Source organism: Spermophilus citellus (assembly GCF_964194105.1).
Source record: "Spermophilus citellus genome assembly, chromosome: 6".
NCBI classification, from domain to species: domain Eukaryota; kingdom Metazoa; phylum Chordata; class Mammalia; order Rodentia; family Sciuridae; genus Spermophilus; species Spermophilus citellus.
In genome coordinates, this window is record NC_138187.1 from 37,417,702 (window position 1) to 37,434,711 (window position 17,010).

General features: G+C 55.1%; 2 protein-coding genes across 10 annotated transcripts in view; one reads left to right on the forward strand and one right to left on the reverse strand.

Annotated features, from left to right (window-relative positions):
• The window catches only part of ZNF12 (zinc finger protein 12), a 1,264,586-nt gene that overhangs the window by 170,199 nt on the left and 1,077,377 nt on the right, over window positions 1-17,010 (forward strand). The gene's annotated exons all lie outside the window — the stretch shown is intronic.
• On the reverse strand, window positions 329-16,119 carry ZNF316 (zinc finger protein 316). Of its 3 annotated transcripts, XM_081300099.1 has the most exons (7): window positions 15,986-16,119; window positions 12,125-12,302; window positions 11,433-11,824; window positions 11,071-11,183; window positions 10,169-10,295; window positions 9,576-9,689; window positions 329-2,943 (listed from the first exon to the last, which is right to left on the reverse strand). In XM_081300099.1, the coding sequence occupies exons 2-7, from the start codon at window positions 12,136-12,138 to the stop codon at window positions 614-616; spliced, it is 3,090 nt and encodes a 1,029-aa protein (XP_081156225.1). In that variant the 5' UTR covers window positions 12,139-12,302; window positions 15,986-16,119; the 3' UTR covers window positions 329-613. The 3 variants fall into 3 exon arrangements, with proteins under 3 accessions (XP_081156225.1, XP_081156226.1, XP_081156227.1); XM_081300100.1 differs by lacking the exon at window positions 9,576-9,689; XM_081300101.1 differs by lacking the exons at window positions 11,071-11,183; window positions 12,125-12,302; window positions 15,986-16,119 and having other exon boundaries at window positions 11,433-11,616.

The window sequence follows — 17,010 nt, forward strand, 5'->3', positions numbered from 1 at the left end:
ACCATTCTTTGGAAACCTATAAGGCTTCCTTTTGTCACCCACGCAGTTCTTAAAACTTTCTGATACACACAAACCACTGAAAGGTCCCTGAATCTCCCACTAAGGAATGAAAGAAGTTCTCAGCTGAACCCACCAGAAGCCAGGACTTGACACTGACCCACCCCAGCAGCCGGATGCTCTTACTTCGACCAGCCCACCCTCCCCAACACAAGGGCTTCTCCGACCTCGATGTAAAACCCAATTACAAACTCCTAAGTCACTTACCTGGGCCACCCAAATTGGAATCCCAGTAAAATAAATAGCCTCGCCCACCATCCCTACCGCCCTGCCTGCCTCCACTCGCTGCTGTGCTCTCCGGAGCGCCCCCACACAGCCATTCGTGCTCCAGGGCAATCGCGCCCTCCTCTGGGGCCTGGCGGAAAGAAACCCGAGGTGGTGGGGCGGAAGGCGGTACACTCAGGGCTGAAGGAAGGCACCGCACTTAGGACTGGAACCCTCGGCCCCACTCCCAGGCCAGAGGGGTAAGGGGCAGGCCCGCAGCAGCCTGCGCCCGAGCAGCCCAGGGGAGGGGCCGGTGACCTAGAGGGTTGCACTTCCTGCTGCCTTGGGCCCCTCACATGATGCTTTCCTCATAGGTACCCGAGGGCCCCGCAAATGCAGTCGCAGGCTCCGAGCCGAAGCTCGTCCCACCAGCGAACTCCAGCAAGGTGCTACCGCGCTCCCCTGACCCGGAACTCGCATTAGCACTCAAGAGTCCCTTGGTGGGTGCCTCGGCCTTAGGCGCCGGGGCCGCTGCTGCTGCCTGCCCCGGCGCACCTGTCGCACCACGGTGCGTCTTCATGTGAGTAAGCAGGTGCGAGCTCTGCGAGAAGCGGCGGCCGCAGTTGGCACAGGCGTAGGGTCGCTCGCCTGTATGCGTGCGCTGGTGGGTCACGAGCACCGAGCGCTGTGAGAAGCGCTTGCCGCACTCGGGGCACGGGAAAGGCCGCTCGCCAGTGTGGCCACGCCGGTGCTTGGCCAGGTTGGAACGCTGTGCGAAGCCGCGGCCGCAGTCGGCGCAACGGAAGGGCTTCTCTCCTGTGTGCGTGCGCCGGTGCCGCTTGAAGTCCGAGCTGTGGCCGAAGCCTTTGCCGCAGTCGGGGCAGCGGTGCGGCTTCTCCTCTGCGTGTGCCCACTGGTGCCGTGTCAGTGCGGCACTCTGTCCAAAGCGCCGGCCGCACTCGCCGCATGCATAGGGTCGCTCGCCAGTGTGTGCTCGCCCATGCGCCGTCAGGTGAGCGCGGCGACTGAAGCCAGCACCACACACACCACACACAAAAGGTTTCTCGCCAGTGTGGCCGCGCACATGCGCTGCAAGGTGTGAGCCGCGGGCAAAGCGCGCCCCGCACTCCGGGCAGGGAAAGGGCCGCTCTCCTGTGTGCGTGCGCCGGTGACGCGCCAGATGCGAGCCATACACGAAACTCTTGCCGCAGTCAGCACAGCGGTGAGGCCGCTCGCCCGCATGGTAGCGCTGGTGCTTGGCTAGCGCAGCTCGGCGCCCGAATGTCTTGCCACAGTCCGAGCAGATCCACGGGCTCTCCTCCTCTGCCAACGCGGCAGGCGCTGGCTCCGCCAGTAGCCCTCCAACCGCGGGCCCAAAGGCACGCAGTCCGCCACCACCGCCTCCACCACTGCCGCCACCAAAAGGGTCGCAGGCCAGCCCTGTGCCCTCTACCAGGGACAGCGGGCTTCCCAAAGGTCCCTGCAAGGGACGCCCGTCTGCCGGTAGCCGTTCTCCAAAGTTTGGGAGGCCAAGGATGGGAAAGCCATCAGGGTGGAGCCAAGACTTGGGATGCACAGGAAAGTGGAAACCAAGTGGGTGCGAGGAAGGGCCTTCGCCCTCCCCCAGGCCATTGCCCATCTCCAGGAACCGCCTGTCTGGCTCGGGGTCTTTCTTGCTCTCCGGAGCAGGCGCCTCCGCTGTCGCCACCACCTCCTCTCTAGCCTCCGCTTCGGGGTCTCCATCTGTTTCAACGGCCTCAGGCTCCTCAGGCCCCTCTGGCCCAGCTTCCTGCTCCTCGGGCCCCACTGTGGCAGCCACCTCGCTGGACTCCTGTCGCGGGCCGTCACCACTGGATTCTGTACAGCCTCCACCACGCCGATGGCGCTGAAAGTCGGCACGTAGGCGGAAAGCCTGGCCGCAGTCAGGGCAGCAGTGCGGCCTGTCGGCTGTGTGGACAGCCTGGTGCCGCGCGAGTGCGGAGCTCTGACTGAAGCTGCGACCGCAGTGTGGGCACGGGTAGGGCCGCTCGCCCGTGTGTGTGCGCTGGTGTGTCACCAGGTAAGAGCGGCGTCCAAAGCCTGCGCCACAGAAGGCGCATCGATAAGGCCGCTCGCCAGTGTGGATGCGCCGGTGGGTCACCAAGTGCGACTTGTAAACAAAGCGCTTGCCGCAGTCCGGGCAGGGGAAGGGCTTCTCGCCAGTGTGTGTGCGCTGATGGATGGCCAAGTGTGAGCGGTACACAAAGCCCTTGCCACACTCGTCGCAGCCAAAGGGCTTTACAGCCGCGTGGTAGCGCTGGTGCTTGGCCAGCCGCGACCGGTGTGGGAATACTTTGCCACATACATCGCAAGTGGTCTCAGGCCGCCCTGTGGGGGCAGCCACTGCAGTGGGGAACGACCAGGGAGCCAGAAGGTTCGCGCCTGGCTCCCGGCCAGGTAGGAAGGGCTTTGCTTCACATTCCTCCGCCAGGACCCTGAGGCTGCCTGGGTCCGGCCCCCACTCCTCTGGAGTCTGGGCTGAATCGGAGTCGTCAGGGCCCCACGTCCCAGGGACATCCCCCACGCCATAGGCCGCGGACCATAGCCCTGGTGGCTCGTTCTCCTCCTCCGCCATCTCTGCCAGGAAGTCCTCATCATCTTCCTCCTCGTGGTCCTCTATATCATCATTCCAGAACCAGGCTCCTGAAGGCGATAAAGTTAAACCAGAAGTGAGGGGTAAGAGAATGTGACAGAGCTCCTGCCCTGAGAAATCATGGCCTCCAAGGGACTCCAAGTTTTTCAGACATGGGGCTTCCCTCTAGTCGTGGAAAGGCATCTCCATTCACCCAAGTGAGAGATTATTCTTGCCCCACCAGAGGCAATAAAGCCACACACACACAGTTGGGGACTTTCTGGATGTGGGGCATCCCATGTGGGGATCCCTCCCAGAAAGGTCAGAGTTCCACCTCTGGAGCAATGTCCAGGGTTTGCCACCCTATGAAGGACCTGAGACTGCAAAGTGGTGAGCTTGTTTGCAGATTCTTTTGAGTCCCAAGGCTAAGCCCATAATGGATCCTGTTTCCAAAAAAAAGAGGAGACATGGATTGTTTTCCAAGCCAGCCCCCTCCCTAGCCGGCTTAGCAGAGGGCAGTGCAGCCTAGAGGTTTCAGCACCCTCAGTGTGCTCAGAACCTACCTTTACAGGCACCTAAGGTTTGCTCAGCATCCCTCCCTCTCCCACAGCAGCCAGGGGGCTTCCCTCCCTCTCCCAAAGCAGAACCTGTTGCACACAGGTTCTTGAATCCCTTTCCCCTTTAGAACCCATCTTACCCTGTGAGCCACCCTTCTTCAGCTTGGGTTTCCTGAAATGCTGTGCATTTGGGAAACCCCAAGCCTACTGAGACTATGGGCACACTGTGAGCACCCCAAGAGTTTCAGTTGTCCTTCCTTTACAGAGCTGCACCCCAACCGTTCCCTTCCACCCTTCTGGAGTCAAGTCTGTAGTCTCCTTTTTATGAAATCAATCAGTGCTGGCAGCCTGCCACCATGATGTACAGGGGGAACTTGTGTATGGATCAGCATTAATTCACACTAGAGACATACAGGAAACTGCCTGGACTGTGGCAGCGCCAGGTGTTCAGAGCAACTGCATACCTGCTCTCCTGTACACTGTACTGTGCCCTTCAGATCCCAGCTACTGGAAGATTCAAGCTTCAATAGCCAGGGCCTAGGAAACTCATTACAGCCCACTTGGGTCTACAGCTAAGACTCTGGCCCATTTTAGCTGTCACCTGGCTGGGGGAGCCTGGACTGCTAAGTGTACCCTTGAGATGGTCAGAGCCTATGGATTCTCAGAAGCCTAGGCTGGCTCCCTCACATCAAATGCTACACCCTGCCAGGCCCTTGTTCTGTATGACATTCTCTATGGTGACCTACAGTCTGATGGGAAAGCACAGCACACTGCCAGGTGCAGTGAAACCAGAGACTGGCACAGGCCTGACTGCAGTTGTGAGAAAAAAAAAAAAAGCATACATGGATCATACAAGGGACAAGAAAATGGGTTATTTTATTTTTCATACTAATTTTTCTACAGTTAGTAATACTGTGCTATTGTAGTAAACATAAGCTTTAAAAGTTTATCATTAGCCTGAGTTCACCACTAACTGCCACTTATACCCACTGAATGACAAGTGTGTCCTGTATGGCAAAAAAAAAAAAAAAAAAAAAAAAAGTCCCTGTTCCTTTTCACTGGATGCTCTTCTTTGGCAGCAACTCTTTCCCAAATCTGAGAAGGCTGGAGCACACACACCTTAGGGTAGGAATGAGCTGCTGGAGGACAGGCAATCTGGGCCGGTCAGATCAAAAGCCTTTTCCCTTTGGCTCTGATAAGAGTCTTGAGTAGTTTCTAATTAGAGCCCCCTAACAGGGAAAATTCACACTTGAACAAATACAATTTCTTGACAGATTTTTGCATGGATTAGTCCACCATCAGAACCTATTGAGGATCAATGACCTTTTGCTTCATTAATAAGCCTCAAAGAACTGGACACCAGGGCCAGCGAGAACCACCTCACTGCCAGGAACAGGGAGGGTTCTCTATTAGCACCTTTCCCCAGAGTCCAAGAGCAAGAGGAATGCCTGCTGGTCCAGGAAGGTGAGCCCCTACCCACCCACCCCACCTAGCTCTGTAGAGTGGACCAATCCTGACAGATACTTGGGGGAGCTCACCATTACCTCTGGAGCTGGCATGGGTACTTGTCCAACAGCAAGGACAAGTGGTGAGGCCATACCTAAACACTCAGCAAGGTGTTGCAGGCCACCACTACACTCAGTGAGCAGGGGGAAGGGCATCTGAATCCCAGGAAAGTTGAAGCTGGCTGCACCGGAGATCTAGGAAGTATCAGGCCATTGGGAGGGAACCTGGGGAATTCCGAGACTAGCAGACCCCAAGACCAGGCTCTGTTCTCTTTACTTTCTGCTGTTAAAGTGGCATAAGGTCTAGAGGTTTTGGCCCTGGAATGGGGAAGTCCAGTGTAACAGTCACTTCAGGGACAGAGTTTGCAGGGTGTTTTCTAGCTTTAAGACCCAAAAGCTCTTTATAGATCCAGGTGAGGATTCATCAGCTCTACTTGTCAGACCCCAACAGGGGCAGACAAGTCACTCAAATAAGAAAGTATATGGGGTGTGTTTCTCAATAGCTGGAGGACAATGAGACAGGATGAGACAGGCAGTGATCCAACAATGACCCTGAGGATTGAGCATGGCTACTTCATCCAGAACTACAGGAGAGAGTAGAGAAGCTCTGTGGATTGGAGCTGGCACTTCACCTTCTTGCACCTAACACCTACTCCCAGGATCTGATCTTGGGTGATAATTAGCTAGGCCTCTGGGAAGAGCCTGAGGGACCACAGGAGTTAAACTAAAATGCACCAGCAGATCAGGGATCAAAGTCAGCTATCTAGGAAGGGAGAGCCTACCAGAGCTTGGCCACAAGGACACTTTCATAATCTATGTCAAACACAGTGAAAACAGGTTTCTGGCCTACCAGGAATATTAGGTGACAGGAGCTGGGGCAGGCAATCTAAAGAAGGCCCCTTCGCAGGTGGATGTCAAGAGAATGAATGAAAAACCCCAGGACTGTGGGTTGTCACCATCATTTCTCCCACCTTCCTCCCAGCATCTAGTCACGGATGCTTTCTAAAAAGTCCTGCTGGAGCCAGGCATGGTGGCGCTCACCTGTGATCCCAGCAGCTTAAGGGGCTCAGCAACTCAGTGAGACCCTGTCTCTAAGTCAAATACCAAAAAGAGCTGGGGATGTGGCTTAGTGGTTGAGCACCCCCAAGTTGAACTCCCCTCCCCCCTAAAAAAGTCCTGTTGGACAATGTTGGGCTCCCCTTCAAAGCTGAACACACTGGGTTCTCACAGATCTTAGCATTGTCTCACCACTTCATGCTCCATGGCAGGTCTTCTCCTATAGGTTGATGCCCCTTTACCACATCTCCCCTGCTGTCTCTTGAGGGGCAGCCAAGGGAACCAGCTCTGCTGGGGTCCCAAACCCATTTGTACGTGGGACCTGGGGCAAGTCATATAACTTCAGTTTCCTCATCTGTAATCTCATTTTGAGGTAATGCTGCAAGGGTTAAAAAAGTAAACAGCTATAAAGTACATGTAGCCATGCTACATAGGCATTACAACTGGACACAGGTGCCACCCCTGCCATGTGTCATTGTTGATTCTCCAAGGCTTCCCCATTGCTGTTTATTCTTTGTCTTCCCTGTTGTTGAGACTCTGTTCTCTCAAATATTGGGCTGTTAGGCTGTGTCCCTTTTCTACTGCCAGGCACACATAGCTACAGATTGCTAGAAGGCTGGGCCCCAATCCCTAACTCCAGACAGGTTACTAACTAGCCCTGTGCACCTGGGCAGGCAAGTTCTCCTCTCCAACAGGGCAAGGTGGCAAAGGGATAGGAGAGGCTCCAGGGCTGGGGTATGAGCCGTCTTGGAGCTACCCTGTCACTAGCACTTGGTACTCTGCAGGCCTGGAGACCTCTGAAGACAGTAAAGGTGATCCTGCACTTCATGAAGACCAAGGTTTACCCAGAAACCAGACAGCAGCAGGCTCCCTTGCTCTGCCCAGGCCCTGCACTAGCTGCAAGAAGCTGGCTCTCACGCTCTGATGTCTGGTGACCCAATGGCAGAAACCCCCAGACACCTCCAGGAAGTGCTCTGGGCATAGGGCAAGGGAATATGCCTCCAGCTGCTACAGAGGTAGCTAAGGGACACTCAGAACACCCAAACACACTGGCCAGGTAACCTATCTCCTGGCCTAAGCTGGTCTGGCCTTTGGAAAAGGCAAAGCTATGGGCTTCTGTCCTTCAGATTACCCTTCCCAAATTCCCTGAATAAGATCAGTACCTGCTCTTGCTCACCCCCACCCCCACCCTGCAAAACTTTATCCAGACACAGAAACTCAAGCTGGGCTCAAGAGCCCCTGCCACTGTCAGAAGTAGCACGAGGAACAAGGTACATGAGGATGAAATGCCCAGGTTGGTGGGCATCAGCAGCCTCCCCTCCTAGTTGGGGGAGGACATCAGAGACATCAGCCTCAGCCTAGCTCATCAGCTCAAGCTTGGGAAGGCAGCCAGGCTTCCAACTGGGATCTGTCCTCTTGGCCAGGGCGACAGGCCTGTGAGCAAGTGGTCTTCCTCTGATAGGCCATTCTTTGTCACTGGTGAGTGACCTGAGAAATGCCAGTGACCTCTATGGCCTCAATTCCTTCACAGATTATGTGTGGTTATGGTGCCAAGGCCTGGCCCACCTCAAAACAATTTCAGAAAACAAAAGCACTCCCAGGTCAGGGGACAGGCCTACCTTCCTCTCACTACACCCTCCTATCCCCACCCCAGTCAGAGTCTCCAGCACCTGGAAACCTGAACCAGCCCCTTGTTCCAGGCACTAAAAAGGCTGCCTCTTTGCCAGGGTGTCCCTGCACTCCTTTCCTTCCTCTGCACCAAGCCCAGGGGTCTAGGGCAAGATAAGACCCAAGCTGCCTGGCTGGAAGTAAGAAAGGGGAGTTCAGTGATAGCCAAGGTCCCCTCTGGGGCATGGCTATGTGAAACCTAATGGACTGGCCTCTGAGGTCTCCTTAGGTGCTCACAGCGGTGTGAGCAGAACCCCCAGCAGCCTGGTGCCAGTCTCTGCCTGCTGTGGGTGAGGGAGGGGAACAGCTGTGCCTCTGTCTATTGGGGGCAGCCATATTCAGACTCCAGAACAGCTGGGCAGTATTTGCTGATCACTGGATTTTCTCACCTTAATGTGTGTCTCTACCTCTTGCTGCCTTTTAAACTTCATCTCTGTCCTTTCTTGAGTAATGATTAAGCTGGTTCAATCCTGGGTCTTGTATTTCTCTTCTGTCCTTCACTTTCAGAAGAGGGGCAGAAGCCAGCTGCCGAGAGGGTGGGAGTCATCAGCTGGCCCTCTGGGACCCCCATGGTGCCAGGCTTGGTCTGGCTGGCACAGCACCTGGAGGCTGCTGGAAGCTGCCATCAATCTCACCACACCCATTCTGAATGTCATGGACACAGGTGGGTCAATGAGACACAGTGCCTGTTTTTACCAAGCACTGGACTAGAAATGAGGAAGCAAACCCTTCATCCCAGGGAAGCAGCACTGTTTTTTGCCAGAAGGAACCCTTCCAATTCTGAAGCCCAGGAAAGATCCCAAGAGGGTCCCAAGAACCTGGAGACTCAGTAGAAGGGTACCTGGCAGTGAAGGGGTACTGCAGACAGAGCCCAAGGCCTCACTACCTACCAAGCTCTTGAAAAACCAACTTCCTTGTCTAAAGGGAGGCTGACAAGCCCTCCTTGTCCTGCACAGCCCAGAGCTGTCACAAAGATGACACTGCAAGTGAGGATGCTCTGATAAGGACATGTGTAATGTTACTACAGTGTGTTTTTCTGTATAACACCTGTATGGCTACTCCAGGTCTACTCAGAGCCTTTCCTGCGCTGACGTACCCACAGCTCAAGCCACAGATGCCCGTGGGGCAAAAGCCTCCACTGCACACTTTGAACACTGAAAGTGACTGTGATTCCACTGGACCTCAACACAACCAAGAGTTCCAATGCTCAGGTTGGAAACCATGGGTTTGGTTCATATTCTTTATTCTCCATATGAATAAAGGAGGGCTCAGAGAGTTGAAGGAATGGAGCCAGAGCTAGGTCCAAGGCCTCCAGAGAAACTTACCACCCCAAACGTCTTCTTTACACACCACTCCAAAATCTCTTCTCCAGAAGGCCCCAAGCTGCCCACTCAGAACAGAAGTCTGCCTAGGACTTTTGGCGGGACAGAGAAGGCTGAGGGGGACTTTTTTGCAGAAATGGTTAAATGGGTAGAGAAGCCAGAGGACTGACGAAAGTCTCAGCATTAGAAAGGCTGCACTCACATTCTGCTAGGCTCCTAGAACATAGCCTCAGCTCTGAGCCAAAGTCCTGACCACTGTCTTCAAGTACCAAAAGAAAAAAACATTAAAAATAACAATAATAATCCCAGGTTCCATGGTAGAGAGAGGGATCATTTTTAAGGTTCTCTAAGAACCTTCCAGCTATTGGGCTTCTGTGGAATTGAACCAAAAGGACCCAAGAGACAAGAGCAGAGCTTAGTACACAGTGAGTACTCTATCTCCATGGAACCCACCCCACACTCCAGACAGTCAGCACTAAAACTGTCAAAGGCAGCAGAGGAACCAGATACCATGTCTGCAGAGACCTAAGGTAAAGACATCAGCTCTGAGCAGCTGTGTTGGCAGAAACCCCACAAAATTCCATCTCATACTCACCTGTGTAGACACCAGTGACAATATCTCCCTCCTCAGGGTGAGGGCTATCTGGGACCCAAGGTTCTTCCCCTTGTTCTAGGTGGAAGATCAGATCTGGCTTGGGGATTGGGTATCCTGCCCAGGAGAGAAACAGATGGCAGCTGCAGAGCAGCTGTTCCTATCCATGAACAGACCCTCTCCTTTCCTCCATCCTTTCCAAGACCAGCCCTCCCTACCTCACACTGCTCAAGGAGATTGTGCATCCCTCCATTCATACCCGGCCCTCACGAACCTCCTCTCCTCCCACCAAGCCCTGCCCCATATACCTTCACCTGCAGGATGCCCTCACCTGCCTTCTCCCGTCAAAGCTTCTAGGGCCAAGAAGCACAGCGCCCAGAGCAGGATTGGCAGCTCCATAACACACAGCGCCCTGGCTCAGACACCCAACTGACCTCTACCAGAGGCCACAGTGGTCCCGAGGTTCCTGGGAGTAGGCTAGACCCAGCACCTCCCTGCTCCAAGACCCTGAGTCTCAAGAAGCACCCCCTCAGACAACTAAGCCCTTTGCAGTCATTGTAGGAGGTTGCCTATAAGGAACAAAAGGCCTTCCTTACCTAAGGACACCAAGATCCCATAATTCTCCTGCATTACTTCCTGGTAGAGGCTCCGCTGGTCTGCATCCAGCCTCTCCCACTCCTCCAGAGAGAAGTACACAGCCACATCTTCAAAGGTCACCAGTCCCTGGAAAAAACAGCCCCAGACACTGCCCTGGTTAGAAGCTGAGAGAGCCCCCACACAGCCCACATGATAAAGTCAGAGAGAACATACTAAAACCCTAAAACATGGATCTCAATGGGACATAGTCAGCATCCCATGCATTACTGGGTCTACAGATGCCCAGAAATACTAAAGGCTTTCAGGCTACACCCTGGCCCTGGAAGGTAGGGTCCTGATCCCATCTAGAGACCAGGGACTTGGGTTCAGAGAGGGTGGAGGATCCAGCTCACAGGGTACAAAAACGAGACTCACATCAAGGTGAGGAGACAACAAGTCCTGTAGCCCCTATTCACAAGCAAATTCTGTGGCAACATCAACAGTGTGAAGGTCCACTCTTGAGCAGACAAGTGGCACCAACTAAACTATGTGGGCACCAGTGATTGATCTCACTGGGCAGCAGGAAAGCAGACCCTCAGTAGGAGACAGGTACTCCAGGTAAAGGAAGCTATCTGACTTTGGGGAACAGCCAGGCCTCTGAAGTCACCATGCACAGTGCAGGTAAGCGAATGCCTACTGAAACATTCAGGACAACCCAGCAGCCTAGAAAGGGCCATACCCTAGGAAAGTAGAACCATATCCCCTGGGCCTGAGACCTGCAGCCCCGTCCTGGCTAGAGCCTGGGCCCTACCTGAGGATCCCACTGCCACTGCTCCGAGGTCTTCAGGACTTAACGTGTAAAGCCCGCCTGAGGAAACCCTGCCCAGGTTACCCAAGTTCCAGGTGAGTGAGAGAAGCTCACCTGAGACCCAGCTGTAAGAAAATCATCCTCATCTTCTTCTTCCTCCTCCTCCTCCTCTTCCTCTTCCTCCTCCAGATCCTCATCCTGAGCAGTAACATGGGAAGCCTGCAGGGCTGTGGGGAAAACCTCTTAGGGGTCAGCTGTCCATGAATACCTAGTCTGGTCACTCAGTCAACTGCTGCCCAGTCAGCAAGCAAGGCTAGAGCTCCTAGCTACTCCCACATTTCAAAACCTAGCCCCTGCCACTCAAGCTCCAGCTCTACCCTAGGGGGCCCCAGAGCACTCTCTGGCACGGCCAAGTCCCTGGCATGGCCCACACCAGCCCTTTTCACTTCCACCCCCAAGGATTGGCTTTTTCTTACCCTTTTCCTGAAGAACTGGGGACATGGCATCACCACCATGGCTAAGACACTCAGGGGTCCCCAACCCCGGACTCTGCTCCTCTGCCATCACCTCCTCCGTGTCGTTATCATCGTCATCTTCTTCCTCCAACTCTGCCTCCACCTCCACCTCTGCCACCTCCTGCACCTGCTCCTCCTCCACCACCTCTGCCATGTCCTCCTCTTCTTCCTCTTCCACTACTATTTCTTCCTCCTCCTCCTCCTCCACCTCTTTCCCCTTTTCTTCTTCCTCTTCCTCCTCCTGGTCAAAATCACACTCTGACCCATCCTCTACCCTCTCCAGCTGGGTAGCTGGGGAATCTGGAGTTGTATGAAGAGCTGCCATCTTCCCTGGAAGCAAGTCTTCACGCAGCCTGAAATAAAGGCAGGAGACGTAGGTGAAGTCACTAGAGCTGAAGGAGAATCGGGGCTCTACCTACCATCTTATGCTGAGCAACCAGCACATTCTGCACCCAGAAAGGATGCCTGAATAGCCCCTGAAACATGGCCTCCACTTTCTCACCTTTTGGTATGAGCTACTACCAGTTTTGGAGTGAGTCAAGTATTTATCCTAAGTCTTTATCCTCAAGGATGAGAAGCATTGAATCCAGGCAACACAGCCCAAAGGTGGTCTACAAGAAACAGCCCATGTGATACAGAGAACAGATACTTACCCAGTCTTCAGCATACATGAACCAGGCCAGCAGAGAATGTCAGAGGCGGGGCCCAAGCACAACCAGATTGTGGACACTTGGGAGACTCAATGGGTGGGAGGAGAGGATGAGGGATTCACTGGCCTCTTCAGGTGAAAGGTGAGATCAGCAGCAAGAAGCCAGCAGTTCAGACTCTGTCCTGTTGTGGGAGATAAAGGGCCATGAGTAGGCATTGCCCTCTCCTTTGTCCTTTCCTCTCACTGTCCAAGGCATTTGGGAAAGGTTAAGTGGGCCATGGAGTTAGGCTCATCAGTGGGCCAGCACAGGCAATACAAAATGTTCTGTGACCCCCTATTCTTTAAGCCTAGGTGTCATAAAATCTTAAGGAATAAAATGCCAAAACCCCAGAGGCCAAGATTCTGCTTTCCCACAGATGTCATAGGTGGGTTTGCTCAGGGAGATGGGAATTTGGGAGCCCTGGGACCACTCTTCCTTTACAGTTGCACATTCACCAGGTCAGGACAGTCACAGTTTGGATAAATTGGTTTCTGTGGCTCCTTTTAGGGTATGAACATGAGACTGGGTCTGTCACTCAGCACCTGCCTCATCAGTGTCTGAGATCTGAACAGGGCCATTTTCAAAGCAACCTAGTCCAACCCAGAATCCTGAGGGGGATGAAGGCATGAGTCCCAGAAAGATCCCAAAATATCAGGCCATGTGGCCACACTAGACATTGGGTCCACCCCAGCTCATCCAGCTCTACCACAGCAGAACACCTAAACCACACTGTGTAAAATTGCCCAGAGTCACAAGAACACTGTTCCATAGGCACACATGGGAAAACTGCTCAGAGACTGACTCTTACTCCACATCCTTTCCCTTTTATTCCAGCAGCATCTACTTCTACCACGCGGCCTGCGCAGTGGTTTCATTAATGAGGTTCTGGCATTAAGTTAGTTAGAAGAGATCAAAATAAAACACACAGACAGTACCTTATTTTACATTGCTAGGTCCGAGACGGCTCACCTCCCTGTTTCCCTGCCTCCAGCCGCCCAGCAGGGCAGCGAGGATTACTCTGGGCTAGCAGGAGAGAGAGAGAGCGAACACGCCGGGGAGTAGCTTTTTATTTGGGGGGACAAGAGATTCAGGGGAGAATTCCATCCAATGAAGGTTGAGGGGGGGCTGCACTCCAAGGTCAGGGTCAGTGATTGGGTCTCCAGGGTCAGTGGTTACGCACACCCCCACACGGATGGGCTCTCTCATCAGGAAAGGGTCGGGATAACTCCGACACAGCCAGAGTGCCTCAGGCCCTTAACGGGAGTCACCCAATCACGTGTCAGAATGGCTCCCCACATCTACTCATTTTCCAAACTGCTTTGAACAGCTATTTTAAAACCTATAGTTCAATGGCCACAGTATCTTTGCAGGTCTGCTGAAGTCTGGGGGCTGGGTCCCCTAGCATCCAAAGACCATCTCTCTCCTGATGGTTGTACTCCCTCTTCACTGGTTCCCCAACACTAGATTCAAAATCTCTACCCCACCCACCCAGGTCTCAGAACTAGACACTGGAGGGCCAGTCCAGCATCCTGCTTCTCCTAGAACCCAGCCCTCATCTCTCTGGCTCCCTGGTGTTGAAAGTTGCCTAAAACATAGGACCACATGTGCACACCTTGCCCTGGTGGGGCGCTCACACTGAGAACACTCAGCAGTGGTTTCCCAAATGCCACCCACCTCACACCCAGAGAGGGCTTTTCTCACTTAGGTCTCAGGTGGTAAAATCAAGCTAAGTATATAAGCACCAGCACAGCATCTCCTACCAGATCACCACCTGGAGCAACAACTTCAGACTCCTCCAGGCCAGGTTGTTATATATGGAGACTCAACAAAAGAAGAGAGCCCGTGGCTTTGGAATACACAAGTCCCACACTCACCACCTCAGGACCTTTACATGTGCCACCCTCTTTTCTTAGAACTCTCTTCCCCCTTCTCTGATGATCTTCCACCCTGGGCCACTGTTGAGCACAGTTCTGTTCTTGTCCCTGGCAGCACCCACATTTTCTTTACCTGAGAGCAGTCAACTGAGGAACAGCAGGAGTTCCCTTTGCTCCTCTCTGAATCCCGCCATTCCAGACAGAATAAGCACTCCAGTATTTACTGAGGAAGTGACCCCAAAATCCACCATTAATGTGATAAAACAGAATTTTTAAAGCTCAGTGTTTGAGCTTACTGTCATGTTCCAGAACAGGTTAACCACACTGGGGGAGGGGAGGTTCTCTGAGATAGAACAAACCCCAGAAGCAGCAGAGTCTCTGCCTACAAAGAGGATAGCAGGTAAAGTTCCTTCTCCCAAGAAGTCCATCCACTAGTAACCAGAGGAGAGAGAAATCCAACTCTTGCAGAGGTCTAGGGACCCTGAGCAGACAAGCCTGATGCCCAGCAGAGCCAGACACCCCTTGTGCCCTGACCCAGGATTCAGAACAGAGTGGAACTCGGGGGTGGGTCAGTTTACACTCCTGCAGCTCCACCCTGGTTGCTCCCTGTCTCCTCAGACCCACACTCTCACCTCCTCCTCCAGCCCACCAGCCCTCTGAAAACTCATTTTGCTCACTTCTCCTTGACCTCTGATCCCAGGTCAGAAGCCACAAAGGTCAGATAAAAAGCTTCATTTCTTGGTCACTCAATTCCACTAGGGCCCTGCACCCTAGGATATGTTGCCATAGACTTTTAGAATTGGGGGTGATGCCTCCTGCAAGAAGGAGAAAAGTTTGAAAACTGTTTAAAAAAAAAAACTCCACAAAAGTCTGAGAGACAAGGAAATCCACGTGTGGGAGATGCATGGTGCACTTGAACTAGTCAACCTCTTTCCCTCTGGGTAGCCACACTGATGTTGGGGCCAGTGAGGTCTTCTGATCTGTCAGGAAGATGGCTGCCACCAACCTCATCGTCTGTCCATGGATTTTAGCAACCCTCACCTCCTTGCTCCTGGTGCAGGTGTATACATGGGGACCATCCCAGGCCCCTGGCCAAGCCAGCCAGTTCCCCAGACCTGCCAATACTTGTTGGGCCAAACCAAGTGCCAATGTTACTCTACACAGGAAGAGGTAGGGGGCTGGTCCTCTGGGTACCTATACCTCCCCTTCCCCCAGTTCATCTTGACTTCCACCAAACGCCAGCCCCACTCCCACCTCTGTGGCCACAGGGACACCCCAGATTCCATCCCACACCTACCCACCCTCGGGAATGAGGTCCCCTACCCACCTACTGGCAACGGACATCTTAGCATAGCAGCCCAGCGGGCCTCCATTTGCAGATAAGGGAAAGATCAGAGACGCCCGCCCCCCCCCCAAGGTCACAAAGCAGGCTGGGGCACCAGAACAAGTTGCTTCCACCCCGCCCTCCAGGGGGCTAATCGGACCTACATCTCTCGCAGAAGCCATTCCTATGACAGCCCCTTCTGGATGGGTGTGTCCCCGGGGGCGGGGGCGGCCGCGGCCCAGCCTTCGCCACCACAGCAGAGGAGGCGTGGATACCTCCTGTGGTGTCGCGCGTGTCCTACCCAGCCCGCCCCCTCCGTGGTGCCTGCCTGGACCTGCCCTGAGGGTCGGAGCCCGCCCGTGACGCGCAGGCCCGGGCGAGGGTCCGCGGGCCTCGCGGGGCGTGGGCGCTGCAGAGGAAGGTCGGTCGCGCGGCTGCGGCTGCGGCTGCAGCTGCGTCCCGCCAGACCCTGGCCCCGAGCGCCGCGGCCGCGCCGCGGCCGCCCCACGGCCCCGCCAGGCCTCCAGCGCCGGGCTTCGAGGGAGGGCGGCCCGCCCCTTGCCGCCCCCAGCACGAGCCGACCAGCCCGCGCCGCCCGTGCCACGGCCGCCCGCGCGACCCACTCACCGCGCGCCGGGCCGGCCGAGCCGCGGGCCGATCGCGGGACCGGGGCCTGCGGGCCGCCGGGGCCGCTTTACACAAAGTGACGGCCGCGAGCTGCGCGGCGGCGGCGGCGGCGGCGCGTGGGCACCGGAAGTGCCGCCCGCCGGCCCCGCCCAGTCCGTGCCCACGGGGGAGGCACTTCCGGTCACGCGGAGCTCTCCGGCGCGCGGTCGGGGATCCAGAGGAGCCTGTGCTGCTGTGCTCTGGCCGGGCGCGGGGGCGGTGCGCGCTTCAGAGGCTCCCGGGCACCCACGACTCCGCCAGCGCGAAACCCCAATGCCACTCCTGGGTACGCCCACGAGGTCCAGCCCTCCGAGTATCCTCTGCGCGTCCAACCCGGCCAGCCTCATCCATCCAATATCCAGGGAGCCCCTGCTGAGTGCCCGGACCCGCGCTGGGCCCGTCCCACAAGTCCAGGGGACACTCCCGGGACTCCGCGATTGGGAAGGAAGGCGCTGACCCTGTGGGGCCGTCGGGTTGGCGTGCGTGTTGCTAGACCCTGACAAAGGCAGGGATAGTCTATCTCTTGAGCGATGGCAGAGCAGCACTGGAACAGGTGGACCAGGTGCCCACATGTCCATTACACCCCCTTCCTAGGTCACTAGTGTCAGTGTGAGGGGCTGTGGGTCAGGGACTAAGGGGTCCAATGAATCGTGGCATCAGTATTCAGGAAGTTCCTGGGGTTGCGGAGGCTACACTTGAAGGAACATGTGGTCAGGACCATGGGAAATAGAGGGCAGCCCACGAGGAGGCCGAAGTCATAGGTGGGGGGATCCCAAAACCTGGATTCAGCAAGCATTTCACTCCATCCCAAAACCTGCCTCAGAGCTGGGGTCTGATGGTGAGCTCTGGCTCCCACAGAGATTCGGGGCTCTTTTCAGCCTGGAATGGTGTGGACTAGGCTCCTTTCCCCGCTCCCTTCTCACATGTACCAATATTCTTAGTACATTCTGTGATGAGCCCCGCCTTGGACCCTCGAGGCAGGGCAG